At 48.4% G+C, this 15,035-nt stretch overlaps 1 protein-coding gene across 1 annotated transcript in view; it reads right to left on the bottom strand.

Annotated features, from left to right (window-relative positions):
- Positions 1-2,563: 2,563 nt before the first annotated feature.
- KAT6A (lysine acetyltransferase 6A) overlaps positions 2,564-15,035 on the bottom strand; it is a 74,440-nt gene continuing 61,968 nt past the window's right edge. The window contains exons 14-17 of the mRNA XM_063138880.1: positions 14,071-14,275; positions 12,443-13,165; positions 10,441-10,741; positions 2,564-7,572 (exon numbers count right to left, since the gene is read on the bottom strand). Of these exons, the coding sequence (XP_062994950.1) occupies positions 4,910-7,572; positions 10,441-10,741; positions 12,443-13,165; positions 14,071-14,275 (3,892 nt within the window). The 3' untranslated portion in view covers positions 2,564-4,909. The remainder of the gene's footprint in view (positions 7,573-10,440; positions 10,742-12,442; positions 13,166-14,070; positions 14,276-15,035) is intronic.

The following is a 15,035-nucleotide window of genomic DNA, read 5'->3' as shown; positions in this document are numbered from 1 at the left end:
GAAATACATCACAGAAAATGAGAAATTTTGCACACTTGAAATCATAGAATAGCAGAGTTGGAAGTGGCCTATAAGGCCATGGAGTCCAACCCCCTGCTCAATGCAGGAATCCACCCTAAAGCATCCCTGACAGGTGGCTGTCCAGCTGCCTCTTGAAGGCCTCTGCATTGCGCTTTTCTTTGTGCAGAAGTTACGATACTTTTAACACAATTTTGAGCCATGTCCTTTTACTTTTAAAACAGGCATGCAAGCCTGCTAAAACTCTGGGGTCTCACGTTTAGAAGAACAACCCCCCGAGACCGTGGAGCATGACATGACAGTCAGGCAAAATTCAATTTGCTCTTTCACTCATTTGGTTCCATTCTGAGGGGAAACCCCATCTGCCACTATTAAAAACATCCCATTTCCCCCAGTGCCTTCAAATTAAGCCTGCTAAGCATATACCTGTTGCCTTCCGATCATCTTCTAGGGGCCACGCCATATACCACAATCCCTAGTCCATATAAATACCTCATGGGTAGACATTTGGAGAGGAACATGATACCAATAAATATTGAGATCAACCCTGTGTGAGGTGTGGGCTGACCCCATGAAAAGGAGGACAGGGCTCCTGTACCTTTAACAGTTGTATTGAAAAGGGAATTTCACCAGGTGTCATGGAGAACCTGGGGAAATTTCCTCTTCACCACACCAGTTGATGCTGCAGGTGCCCTGCCCTCTTTTAAATCTGGTCACTCTAGTATAGCTCTTGCAGCTTTAACTCTTGTGATGATGAGGGAATTTCACCAGGTTCTCCATGACACCTGGTGAAATTCCCTTCTCTATGCAACTGTTAAAGATACAAGAGCTCTGTCCTCCTTTCCATATGGTCACCCTAGGTGTGGGATGTCACCCTCATTTTTGCTTTGCACAGGGATTAGGCAGAGGCCTAGACAGCAACTCATTTCCTCTCAGCCTTGTAAAGTAAATCCAGCCACACCGGGTCTGCTGCGTTGGTTGGGCATTCAGGGCACATGGAGGCAGAGAGTATCGGGTGCAATTCTTTGGAAAGAGGTTCACAGTAGCCAGCAACATCCCAGGATGTGTCTTGATTAAGTTTCCATATGTTTCAACTTAAGGTCCGGTATTTAATTCCCAAAGCTTTTTTTTGCTCAGATACTTAAAAGTCATATTGAGATTGTTATGGAGTTGAGAAGGCAATGGTCATCTTCACTCATGTAAATAATCCTGTGTGCACCAATTGCTGGGGAACATGGGTGAGAGGGTGCTGCTGCACCGTGTCCTGCTCTGTTGGCCCCTGGTTGACGGCAGATTGGCCTGTTCACTGTGTGAGCAGAGTGCTGGACTAGATGGACCCTTGGTCTCATCCAGCACAGCACTTCTTATGTTCATAGCAGACAACATCCCCGTGCAGCCAGCCACCCCGCATTTGCTCAGCTGGAAAGGCTATCCAGCTGCAGTGGAATAGCTGACTGCATAGGGAAGTTGTTTGCTATGGATTGTTCACGCCCACCATCACCGGATGCCTGCCCCCCGCAATTTATGGTGTATGGTGTGAGCCCAATTTAACAACACCCACACTTTTTCCTTTTGGTCAGCTAGGCTGAGACGAGACAACTTTGAGCAGCTTGGCTCTCACATTTGGGGAGGCTTGGCTGGTACTTCAAGCAAAGATGGCTCACCATGACCCAAGTTCAAAAATATATTTTCAGCGCCATGGCCTGACACATGGTGGGAATTGTCTGGGTTAGGATAGGCAACTCGCAGCCCAGGGCTTTGATCAGGCCCCTAATCTTAAACACCCCCTATTCTTCACCTCAGCTACTTTCTTAGCCCATTGAGTAATACACCTTAAGGGTTCTTTATAGCTCTTCTCTCACACTATCAAGCCACTCGCCATTTGCCGGTGTCTCACGCTGAATGGCAGTATAAAGGAGGAAATCTTCCAAAGTCTCTGTTTGCATTCCTGTGAGTAGGAAAGGGTCAGAGAGCTCTTTTTTTCATAAGACCTCAGGTGGAACAGGTGCATGGAGCCCACATTGCCAGCCGCTGAAGCCAACCCGCCCAGACATATTGGACTACCGCATCCAAGTCCCATCTTGCCAACTCCAAGCTGTAGTCCAACACATTTAGAGGCTGCTGGGTTGGGCAAAGCTGCTTTAAGCTTCAGCCGAGCTAAAAAATATTCTGTGCTACTTTCATTGCTGACCATGGATATAGGGAGGGAGAGCACAGATGGGCAGATCCGTCCATCTCAGTCTCACCAAGGCTGCAGTTTTTCTTTTAAAAGAAGCCATACGGAAACCCGTGCGCACTTTCAGCAACGAACGCATTCATGAGTGCACATAGCTGTGCACGTTTTTAAACATCCCCAATGGGAAGAAGGCCTAGACATTTGTCCTGGTCAACTAGGGCCCAGAGAAGGTCTGTTTCCCTTCTGCACTGCAGGACAGTCAAACCAGATGACCGCCCCCCCCCCAGCTTCATGACCCCTTGCTAATAATAAGTTCAGCCCTCCCAACATTTCAGATGAAGAAAAATTCCATGTGCAAAACCAGACATCCAAAATGGCTCAACATAATTTATTTTTTTTATGTTAAAATGTACAGAGTTCTTTTGAAAGTACTTGCTAGAAAGGGGGGAGGGAAAAAGTGATATTACATACAAGGAGAGGAAGGGAGGCCGTCCGGCCCAGGAGCGCATGACATGGAGAATTACAAAGGGTTTATCATCCAGGCACCCCTTCCCCTTTTTAAGCTTACAAGTCACCAAGAACAAAGTACAAAGAAGTTACAAAACAGGAAAAGCAAATATAAACAGACAGGAATAGACGCGGCTTCATTTTGTACATGCGGCTTTAGAGGCATCTGGAACTCTAGTCACACACTCTAGAGATCTCTTTAAAGAGAATTTTCATCTTTCTTAAAATAGTCTTTAATATTCTACAACAAAGATAAAAAATTTTAAAGATGGAATGAAATGAAAAAGCTCTTTTTTTTAAAAGGCATCAAAGTCACTAACAGTGAGTGTTTTTTTTTTAATTTCTTTTAGAAGATTACCCAAGTTTATTTTGCTAAAAATACATTATTATTTTTTTCTTAAACAGAAGTGGAAAAAAAAATGACAGGTACCAATATTACTGTGTCTGATATTTTTTTTTTTTAATAATATAGAAAAGAACATTGGTTCTCTACAATAGTTCTACAGTCACAAAGATTTGTGGAAAAAAGGGAGCTGCCCAATTGATTTTAAAAAAACCATACAAAAAAAACCCAAAACCGAAAAAGGTAACAGCAGACAATAATAATAATAATAATAATAATAATAATAACAACAATAATAATAATAATTTCACGGCCCTCGTGCCAACAGCTTTGCTTTCGACACCCTGGCAGGCCCTGCACCCTTGTCCACCTGCAACCTGGAAGCAAGACCAGCGCAGATGATACGGGAAGGAGAGGGCAGCCAGGGTCGCCTTTCGACACAGGTGAGGTGAGCCTGGATTTATAGATATATACAGGGACATGGGTCCTACACAGCCTTGTACACATGCTCAAGAACTAAGAGAAAACAAGGGCTGGAAGCCCCTGGGATCCTGCCTTTTTATACTCAACAGTACGGAGGAAGTCCATTTGAGTGCAGTTGAACGCCCCCTCCCCGCTCCACAACTGCCTTTCAGGTTTCGTTGAAGAAAAAAAAAAATCTTTACACATCTAAGTCAATCTAAGTGCGTCTGTAGCTCTACAGGAATATACAGAGAACTTTACATTAGAAGGATAAGCTACTTTTCCCCCTCCTTGTAGTTAGTTGATGGTGTGCCCACAGGCCTGGCATCCATTGCAACTGGATGGATTGCACTGCATGGACTTGTCCCGTCCCAACTGTCTCGTGGATGTTCACTCTAACCCCCTTTAGACACACACGCATCAAAAAACAGGTCAGCGACTGTACCGTGCAAGATGCTAGAGCCCGGTGATGCAACGGGGTGGGTGGGGGCAAGGAAGAGGTGTACTACTCAGCACTTTCTTCCCACGTACTAGCAGAGCTGTGTTCCAAAGGATCTGCTGTTAGATTTCTGGCTGATCTGCAACTGAGCTCTGCTTTTCCAATCCCCCTACCCCTCTTTTAAGGCTGCACACAACTCTTTCTTCAAACGCTGCTGCTAGGCCAGACTTACAGTATCTGTCTGGAGTAGCGCAGTGGACGCACTTTTAAAAAGTTACATTTAAACCGTATTTCAGTTCGTCCAGTGAGAAAGAAGGAGGGAGGGAGAGTCGGGAAAAAGACGATCTGCTCAGAGTCCCTATTTCTGGGAGAACGGCAAAAGAGGATTGAGCCTCAGACCCTGCATCAGAGACTTCTGTTGGGGTGGAAGCAGGAAAGAGGAAAGGAAAGGATTTGACCTTTAGAGATTGGGCCATCTTAGGAGCTGTGCACAAGGGGAGAGAAAGAGGAAGGAGATGGTGTCTGAAAATGAGAGAAGAAGTTGACTGTTTTACACACACTCTGCCTGGATGGTAAGCAAAGCAAGGCTCTTTGTTAAATTATGGAAAGGTTTTGTGCACATTTTCAATCCCCTCCCTGACAAAAACAAAACACAAACACACACAAAAACCACCCAAACCCCATTTTAAAAATGGATTTGAACTGTGACGTGTTTCAGGATTGTGAAGGAAAATGAAGACCCAAAACAAGAGAACCCCACAAACGTGAAAAGAATAAAGACCAGGCCCCCTAAGAATAGAATAAAATAAACCAAAAGGGAACAAAACCCCATCTAAGCTCTACAGCAATATTTAACTGGAAAAAGGTCCATCGTCTCTGGTTTGTCAGTATAAAAGGTTCCTTTATTTATAGAGAGATTTCAGTTCGTTAGTTTTTTGTTTTTAAGATTGCAAGTCCCCCTTGCTCATCTTCTCATGTAGGGTCCGTTGAGGGGCTGCTTGGGCACCCCAGCCGCGTTCATGTAGCTGTGATGTGAGGGGCCCGTGTACATCATGTTCCCGTGAGGATTTGGCTGCATAGGCTGCTGGGGATAGGCCTGGCTCCCCATCATTCCCATTTGCATCTGCATAGGATACTGGGCCGTCTGGTTCATGTAGGCAGGGTTGCTGTGGTAGCTGCTGTTCATCATGGGCTGGGTCATCCGGTAGCTGTTCATGGCGTTCAGGGTATTCATATTCATGGAGTTGACATTGTACGGGGCGGTCGGCATCAGGTTCACCCCCATGTTCATGCCCCGCTGGACAGCCAAGGCGCGGGGCCCCGCCTGCATGGCCACCGCCGGAGGGCTGCGGCCGTACAGCTGCTGCTGGTGGGCCGCCGCGGCCGAGGGCAGGGGCGCCGACTTGGAGCGGATGGAAATGTGCCCTTTGACCGGCATCTGCCCCTGCAGCCGCTGGGTGTGGGGGATGCCGATGTTGGTGGTGGACATGTTACACTGGAGGAGGGGCGAGGTGAGGTTCATGGTGGTGGACGCCAGGTTGGGCGGGGGTGTCATGGTGGCTTGGGCTTGGGGCGTCCCGGCCAACGGGTGAGACGGAGCCAACTGCGCCAGGCCTGTGTTGGACAAGGACACGCTGGTTGCATAGGAAGTCACAGCGGGGGAATGGCTGTAAGGCATGGCGTGGGGGTCCATGATGGTGTTGGTCAGCTGCTGCAACTTGGCTAAGCTGAAGGTGGCCGACGGTTGGGAGTAGCCGCCGGCACCAAAGTCCCCGGGAATCCGCTCGTAGATGCTGATGTTGCTGGCGCTGCCCGATTCGGGGATCTCCATGATCATCGGCGCGGGAGTGAAACTGTTGTTCATGCTGCACTGAGACAGGGGCGGCTGCTGCTGCTGCTGCTGCTGCTGCTGCTGGGCCGGTGGCGGGGGCTGGGGCTGCTGGGCCTGCTGGGCTTGCTGGGCCTGCTGGGGCGGCTGGGCCGCCGGCTGCTGGTTGCTCGGAGGCCTCTCGACCACGCAGCTCTGGGGGGACTTGATATTGCAATTGGCGGCGGGCTGGACGCTGCCCTGGGGCATCATGCTGCAGCTGCTGCCCATGCTGGCGATCTGCTGGGTGACGACGCAGCTGTTCTGGGTGAGGCTGCTGGAGGAGGAGAGCGCGCCGTAGGAGCAGCTGCTCTGCGCCGAGTTGTTGCCGCAGATGCTGCCCCCCATGGTGGAGTCGTAGCTGCTGGGGTTCTCGTAGTTCTCCGTCGTGCTCTCGATGCTGCCGAGGTCACTGAAGCCGCTGTCCACCACTTGCTGGGAATGGTCCGATACGGAAGGCACATCCATCATGGGGCTGGTCTCCATGTTCTGCATAGAAGGGGCGGAGAGAGAGCCTTGCTCGGGGCTGATCTGGGTGTAGCCGCTCTCCAGGGCGCTGGGCACACTGGGGCTGCTGACGGAGCGCACGGACTGGCTGGGGTGGGACTGGACCGAGGAGATGGGGCTGTTGTGCTCCGAGGCCTGGCAGTCCTCGACCATGGACATCGGGGGGTCCTCTTCAGCTTGGGTGTAGCTCTGCAGGTTCTGGCAAGCGGCCAGGGTCTCCTCACAGTCCTGGTAGGCCACGTCGTGCTCGTTGTTCTCTTCCTCCTGGGTCAAGGACTGGACGGCTTGGACGGTTTCGAGATCCAGTTCGCTATGGGGGATGGGCTCCTCTTCCTTTAGTTCAATGAGCCCCTCCTTAGTGTGCTGCTCTTCCTCTTGGTCATCTTCTGAACCAGGAACGGGGTCCGACCCCACGGACGTCTCATGGGAGGCGTGCTCTTCCTCAGAATCCGCCTCTCCCTCGCTCTTGTTCTTGGCATCTTCTTCTCTACCGTCCTGAGTGCTTGTTTCTAAAAAAGGCTCCTGCACATCCGGTTCTTCCTTCAGCCCCTCCTTCGCTGCCTGCTCTTCCAGTTCGTCCTTCTTGGCGGACTCCACGTGGCCGTCATCTTCCTCATCATCCGCATCGTGGTCTTCGTTCTGGTTCGCTACTGCTGCAACTTCCTCCTCCTCTTCTTCCTGGTCGCGCTCAGGTTCTTCCATCTCCTGCTGCTCTTCTTCGGACTGCCTCTGCTCTTCTAGAACCTGCGGCTTCTCGGCTTCTTCCTCCATTTCAGGTTCCTTAGCTTCCACCGCTGGGCTGTTGCTGCTATCCATGGGCGAAGCCACTCGTGCTTCGCTGGCAGGTGCATCTTCCTCTTCCTCGCCCAGATCCCCTGCTTCTGCAGGCCCGTCTTCTTCCTCTTCTTCTTCCTCCTCCTCTTCTTCCTCTTTCCTTTCCTCTGCAATCGGCAGAAGTTCTTCCTTCTGCTCAACCAGCTCTTCCTTCTCCTGCACTTTCGACTTGCGCCCCGGTTTCGGTGTGGCTTCCACAGGATCCGCCGCCTCTCCCGGAGCAGACGCGAGGACTTTCCCCCTCTTCAGCTTGAAGCCTGGCTTGCGGCCAGGCCTTTTCTTCCAGTGGATGGGCTTGCGGCTTTTGCCCTTGGGCCAACCCTTCTTCTTCTTCATGGGGGTGGAAGTGTCTGGCTGGTGTGGAGAATCTCTCGCTTCACATTTCCTCAGCACAGAGACTGGTTTCAAGGTAGGAGAGCCTGAAGAAGACGGGAAAGGGCGGGAGGTGGGGAGACAAAGATTAGACTGCTGGACCAGTAATCTCTTTTCCTTACTAGGGCTTAGAGTTGAAATATCTGCAGCTGATCAACCATCTGCCCTTTAATATTGATTACCGATAATTACCCAAACCTCAACAGAGTTACTTCTCTAAAACATTGAAACAACCGCAAGTTAACTTGCAATTTAATAAATCACCACTCAACGTTAAAAGCAAAGATTTCCGTCGTCTTTCTCAACCCCTATTAGAGTACTAATGTGAACTCAAATGTGAGCCACACACATGCCAAGAAGGCTGGCTGCATTGATACAGCCTGGCTCAGGTATTTATTCAAAGTGCCATCATGTTAACCTAATAATCTTTAGAATAAGCCTATCAACTAGGCAAGTATTACTATCCAGATACTGCTGGTAAGGGTAGTGGGGAGGATAGTGAATTATTTCAAGGGAACTTGCACAGAAGGATAACACCCAGGGGGTCAAGTGAGAACAAAAAGCTTGTCAAGTCAACCCCACCGCCCACCCCATCCTAAGAAGTCGGATCTTCCACACATCAATAACACAATGATTAAATTCACATGAATCCATGGTGCAGGCAACTGTTCTCCAGTGCCACAATCCTGGGGAGGGGGGCGTTAATGGGAAGCAGCTTTGAATGCTTTGCAGTGTATTTTGCTCACTCAAGTATTATGGTGAAGTATTTTATAGTAATCAGCTCCATCACATACAGGGGGAGACCTTAGTTAATAAAACGTAATTTGTTTAGTAAGTTACTTCAAAACTACTCCGCTTGATAAACATATTCAAGCTTTTTGATTGCTGTTTTGAAGTGGTTAAATGCAGTTTCCCAAATTAAGGACTGGGCATTATTGCACTTTGTGGAGGGTTAAGGAGCCTGAGTCTAGTACCAACTTCCCCATATGGCTCTTGCTGACAGAGAGAGAATTCCTGCCTCATGGAATTGAACAAATGCAATTTAAAGTTAACAGTGTACTGCAGCCTCCCCCTGCCTGGGGCCCTTCAGATGTTTTGGTCTACAACTTCCAGCATTCCTGAGCACTGGCCATGCTGAGTTGAGCATGGGAGTTGAGGCACTAAGCTGAGGGAGGCTGGTCTATTGGAAGAAGACATGTGCAATACTGCTGTATAATTTTGGTTTGGTTAACTCATGAGCTGAGGTTTGCAGAGCTAAGAAAATGTAAGTACACACAGGTAGGGGCAACATCCGCTTATTGTACTACTTTTCCTTAAATGGTACCACTTTCTATCATGTATGAGAAACTTATTTGATAATTGGAGTGTTCTATTTGCTAAGGAAGGCTTCTGCAGCCCTTCAATTCCAGACAAGGCCTTCAGCTTATGTAGAAGAAAGGTATTTGAAGATTCCTGTAAATCTACTCTTGCCATAAGGACAAGAAAGGTACACTAAGTACTGTATAGACCATTTTATGTACCACTTAGAAATAGAGTTTCGGCTGGAATACTGGAAAAATTGCTGAACTGGAATGATTTTGATAAGATCTTTTAGGAGGGATTGCAATAAATACACAATGTAGGAAACATTTCTATATGCAGTGCAAGCACAAAAAATTAGGCCAGTCTGAGGCGGTAGTGTGTTATGAAATGCCCTTGGCTCGTTCTGTCTGTCTATGTTTCTAGACTATGGGACTTCAAAGGCATGTGCCCTGTTCTGTGAGGGCCCAACGGCTGCAAGGAAAGGAACTAAATGGAAACTAACAGACCTTGACTGGGTTCAGACGACACGATAACCAACAGTAGGTGAAATAGTCAACACTTGGTTATGGTGTCATCTGTTGGGACTTTTCCATACTGACTTTCTTTCGGCTGAAACAACCAATGCAAATGATGAACGCTGTGCAGAGTTGATTATTTAAACAACCATTGGTTATTGTGTCGTATGTCGGGCTCCGTTGACTATTACGTCACACACCATTGGTTATTTTTGGTGACTACGAAGTCCCCTGGCAAAAGCGACCAAAGCGGCAGCTGCTGCTCTAGTCCAGCCGGCAGAACTCACAACGGCTGATGGGATACAGGAGGGAGGACTGGGGGGGGGGGAGGAGGATGTGTCAATCAAACACATCATTGACTAATAGTCAACTCAACGTTGGCCTCAACACACACCACCGTTGATTACTATCATGTCGTGTGGGGAGTAACCCCCGATAATCAACCGTGAAGTTGACTATTTACCCATCATTGACTATTGTGTTGTCCGAACGCAGCCCTTGTGATGGAGGTTGACCTTGTAGCCTCCACTTTTTTGCCACCAGGTGGAACGCGAGACATCAGGTGGAGCCTGTACTTGGACTGTGCAGTTATAGCACTTCAGGGATACCAGATGGTTCACCCCAGTTGCTTCAGTGGCTGTGAGCCACCGGCCAGCCCTCTGCTCCTAGCCATCTTCTTCGACTCTCTTAAAAAGGAAGGGTCCTTGCTGCTGAAGGCAACGAAGCCCTTTGAGTCACACCTCCAGCCCAGCCGAGAGTGAAGGGCTTTCAGGTTACTCCCAAGGCAGGTATCTGCAGCCTGAGCTTTCCTAGCAAGACGCCCTTGGCACGCATCTCCCTCCACACTTCCTTGCTCTGCCTGTCTTTCACTTCCTAGTTGTCTTGTCACAGCTCTGGCCATCTCGCAGGTCTTCCTACTGCTGCCCCTCCCAGCTCCCTCGGTTCAAAACCATGAGAGCATTTCTCTGCTTGACGGCACTGCAGCAGAGCGGGATGGAGCAAATGGCTGGCTGAGGCTGCTGTCACACTGTACTATTTCTTATTACAGAGGAATGCTGAACTCAAGCACCAACCTACAGCATTGTTTGGGAAACGTACCAGTGGGATCATCGGACTCCTCTCCACCCTGAGATCCTCTCTTTGAGGAGGGCCTGTGCCTAAGGGAGTCCTGTGGAGAGAGGCGGCGGAGATATCCCCTGGAGAACAGCTCACTTTCTTCCTCATCCTCCTCGTCCTCCATCTCAAAGGTGGGCTCCAATTGAGGCATGGGCCTCTCCGAATCAGAGTCCTCAAAAGACCCGTCCACCAGGACCTCGGTCGTTTCGGAGATGGTTTCGGTCACAACGCTGCTGTTGTGATGTTTACGCTTACGGACCCGCCTCTTCCGGGGAATGGGCTTCTGCGCAAGACAGCCAAAAGAAAGGGAGAGGTGATTAAATACAGGAAAAGCGCGCACTGAACACTGTTCTCCAGAGTGGTGTGAACTTTATTTGCACATCGCGAGAATGTAATCTGGTATGCTGCATGCACAAAATACAAAATACCGGAGGGGTAGAGAGCTCCTAGCCTCGTTAATTGTAAAGATTTACTCAAAACAGGCAGCCAATGTCATATACCCCAAAGATCAGAACAGGAAACAACCTGGGAGCTGGCCCTGAGCAGCTTCATTGCCCTCTTTCCACGGCTGTACTTTCAATCATACAATCATACAGCAGCCCCCAAAAGGCCATCGTAGCCTAATGCAGGAATAGGACAGGCAAAAGGCAGCACAGGGAGAGGCGTCTGTCATATTTTCAGGAAGCTCCATGTGGCTGCAGTAACATTCCAGTCAGTTCTTATTGCTGAATAAACAGCCTTCACCTTCTCCCCCAGATGTTTGTTAAACCCTCCCGATCTTCTTCAGAAGAGCGCAGCAGGGGCATACAAATTAGATTCATTTACACAGCTTATTCCGAGAACATCCTTAAAAAAAAGAAAACACTAGTTTCACCTATAGCTGTTGACCGTATTGACTCTAGCAGTCTGAAAACCAGCAATATCAATTCCAGCAGACTGGATTTCTAGAACTAAAGCCTGAGGCTCAATACAGATGGATGTTAGTCCAACTATAAAAGCAACCCAACCAGGCAAATCAACTGAAAGAAATCCATCTCATGACGTACGCTACCCTGAGATCTTATTGATATAGGGTGGGATATAAATGTTTTAAATAAATAAATAAATGTTTATTCTGCTTTATCACTAATCAATCTTATTCTGAGTTAATATGTTTAACCGCAAACATAAATATTACTACTGAAGACAGTAAAACTTGGATATGGAGAGAGAGAAAAGCAGTGATACCCCTCACCAAGTTCTGTCCCAAAGGATGGTTTTATACCCACTGCGTTAGATATAGATTAGTCCTGGCTTAGTTTGAATTACTCATTACCTTTTCTTGACATGAAGTGCCTGTTCCCATGAAATGATGACAAATCGTGGTTTAATTGATTGTAGGTTAATTGTGGCTTGCTTAACCAACAAATAACCTATAGTGTCCGGGTTCGGACATCACACAGCGACCCTCGATCAGAGGTTCAATATACAAAACAGCTGCGGAACGTTAATTAGTCGTGGGTTCGTTAACCCATGATTTGTTGCTGCTACACACGAACTGGGTCAATGAAAACCAGTTTAGAAGTATGACCATGGAAGCATGACCATGCTGTGCGCTGGCCACAATCCCACAGCAGAATTTCAAACAAAACATCAATGTGGCAGTAGGGAGCAGAGTTCAATTCCTTAGAATTTCTGCTTTAATTTCTTTAAAAAACCAAGTTTCTAGCCCTTATGATGTTTATGCTTGAAATTATGTGGGCAGTGCTTGAGGAACTCCCAGAAGCTGATCAATCCCAATTTTCCCCTGTGTGTTTGTGTCAGTGTCAGTATCCAGCTTACTCCCTGGCCTCTCCCTTCGATGAGCAAAAGCAGAGAGAAAATGCACAACAGTAAAAACCGCATGCGGAAGGCCAAATCTGCATCGCTTGCCCAGGGAAGTTTTCCAGACCAAAGGCTTAAGACGTCCTAAGGAGGACGCAGCAGCACAGAGCGGAGAACGCACCTTTCTCTTCAGTGTGGGCTTGGTAAGAACTGGTGGGGAGTTGGAGCAAGGGCTCACGGGCTCCTCCTCGTCCTCTTCGCTGCTTTCGCTGAAGTGCCTCACCAGCGCCCGGTCGCTCTCGCTGTGTCGCCGGGGGAGCCTCTCGCACTCCTCGGAGATCCTGCTTTTCAGGGGCTCGAGGGTCTTCAGCTGCCTTCTCCACACTTCCATGCCTTCGCTGTATTGCCTCTGGGTCGCTGAGGTCTTCTCCCCTTTGCCGTATTGCCCTTGGGAGACGGCCAATTTTTCCTCGTCTTTACCAAAGTGGCCCCGGGGAGCTGGGGACTTTTCCTCACATTTGCCGCACTGCCCCTGGGAGGAAGCGGTTTTCTCATCACTTTCCCCAAATCTCCCCCGGGAGGCGGCGGCTGCGGCAGCGGCAGCAGCAGCGGCAGCTGCCTTTTCCTGGCACTCCCCACACCGGCCCCCTCTGGCCATGGCCGACTTCTCCTCCAAGAGCAGCTTCGATTCCTTCTCGGCAAAGGGCTCCCGGACCTTTTTGTTCTTCCGACCCCATCGGCCCCTCCGCGGCGTCTGGCTGTTTGCAGGAAGACCAGCCAGGGGAAGACTTTGCTTGCTTGGCCGTACGGAGTTGGCTGGAGCGAGAACATCTGGCTTTTTTTCGCTCTCCAGAGGAAAGCAAGACTCTCTTTCTTTTCTCTCCCAGGATACAGATTTTATTATCTGATGAGAGAGAGAAAAAAATTACAATTTTTATTTAAGACATCCTTAAATGTTAATTGCTATAGACCAAGTTCTAAGGGTGCTGCCTTGGAATAATGTATTCAGAAAGGCACGATAATAAATAAATAAATAAAAATCTTTATACTGAATTGGATGATTGATCTAGGCCAGTATGGCTAGTAGTCTGTCTCCGCACTCGTAGCCAGAGATCTTTTCCTGCTCTGCAACCTGGGATCCTTTAACTGGATTGAATCTGCAACATTGTGCATCCAAAGCAGGTTCTTTCCTGAATAAGGGATGGCTTCTGGTCTGAAAATTGTGCTCCTCCGGGATTTAGACGAGGAGACCATTGTACCAAGCTGCTTTGAGAAGGGTCATAGTCTCATTTCTATGAACCATATCATCCAGGTGGGGTCCCTTAAGATTTCACAAGGCTTTCCAGTAGGGAAAATGAGTGCTCTTGGGGTTTCCAGTGGCAGCTTCCATTTTGGAAGACACTATGAAAATTGTTCTAATGAGAGAAGGGGGCAGGGAGGGAGCGTGGAAGGATTTGGGGCCTAAAAAAAAAGGCAGCAAATCAGGTGAAGCAGCAAAGGTAGCCTGGGAGAGAATTCTTGGAAGAGGGAGTGGGTTGGATGAATGAGGAGAACGCCAGGTGGAGGGCCCTGAAACAGGAAGACGGAAGAAAATAACGGATAGAAAGGAAAGTTGGATATGAACATGAGCTCTATAAAGGAAAGTTGGATATGAACATGAGCTCTAGAGGGGAGGGAAGTGAAAATACCGAATGACCACCCAAAGCTTTGGCCGTAGGCCCACGGTTTAAACAGAAACTATATACGGATGGGCCAATTTTATCCATATTCATTTATTTCATACATGTATAAATGCATTTGCACACTCGCCTCTATTTCTCTCTCTTTCGGCTGCTGTTGCTCTTCATTTTCCCCTTCTTCAGGTTCTTCTTCTTCATCCTCCGAAACCACAGAGTTTGAGACAATGACAGGAGTCCAGCGCAGACATTCTGGATCCACAACTACCAGCCGAAGATTAAGTTTCAGTTTTGCCATATGGTCTTGGATAAGTTTCTCCCGCCGAACAATCACAAATCTGAGGAGGGGGGGGGAAATTCCTTCAGTCAAGTCAACTGACACCAAGTATGGGGAGAGAGAAAGCGACAAGAAGGGACCACCGAAAGGCAGAGAAGTGATTGAACAATTGCCACCATCTCTTGCATCAGGAAGCAAATAATACAAGAAAACAGTCTGTGCAGTGCGCAAATTAAATCACAATTAAAGCCAGATGCAAAATCCCCATAGAGGCCCTGGTGTGCGCTTCGGCCCATATTCCGTATAGGAGCATAACCCTTCTTTCTTCACCAGCCTCTTTTCAATGTAGTACAGAATCTCGTGGAAATGAAACTAGAACCAATGGCAAAGTACAAATGCAACGGAATCTCCTCAAGTAATCTGAGCTCCTGGTCCCAAGCAGGGGACAGTTCCAGTACTCGTGCCAGCTGAACGGCTTTCCCGTCAGGCTCCCCAAAGTCGGGCTCTGCTACTTCCCCTTCCAAAAGGCTCTTGCTCTTACCCAAATGCAATCAAAACCCAGGCTATCCTGCCATTGCGGTGGCCATGGAAAAAAATGCTTCCCTTTAAGAGACTACGGCAGAGTTGTACTTGACATATGATTAAAGAGGCGACCTGGACATGATCTGCTCTAGAAAGGAAAGGTTCACCCCAACCATGAAGGGTGATCCTTGCAACTGGTTAACACAGACTATCAATGGCAGCTGAGCATCTGCTGCAGAAAAAAAAATAGCCTTTCCAATTTCCTATGCCATAAACATCATAAACTGGCAAACGATTCA

The sequence above is a fragment of the Elgaria multicarinata genome, chromosome 12, assembly GCF_023053635.1.
Source record: "Elgaria multicarinata webbii isolate HBS135686 ecotype San Diego chromosome 12, rElgMul1.1.pri, whole genome shotgun sequence".
NCBI lineage: Eukaryota > Metazoa > Chordata > Lepidosauria > Squamata > Anguidae > Elgaria > Elgaria multicarinata.
The sequence above is the reverse complement of the archived record's forward strand: the minus strand, read 5'-3'. Positions and strand labels throughout refer to the sequence as shown.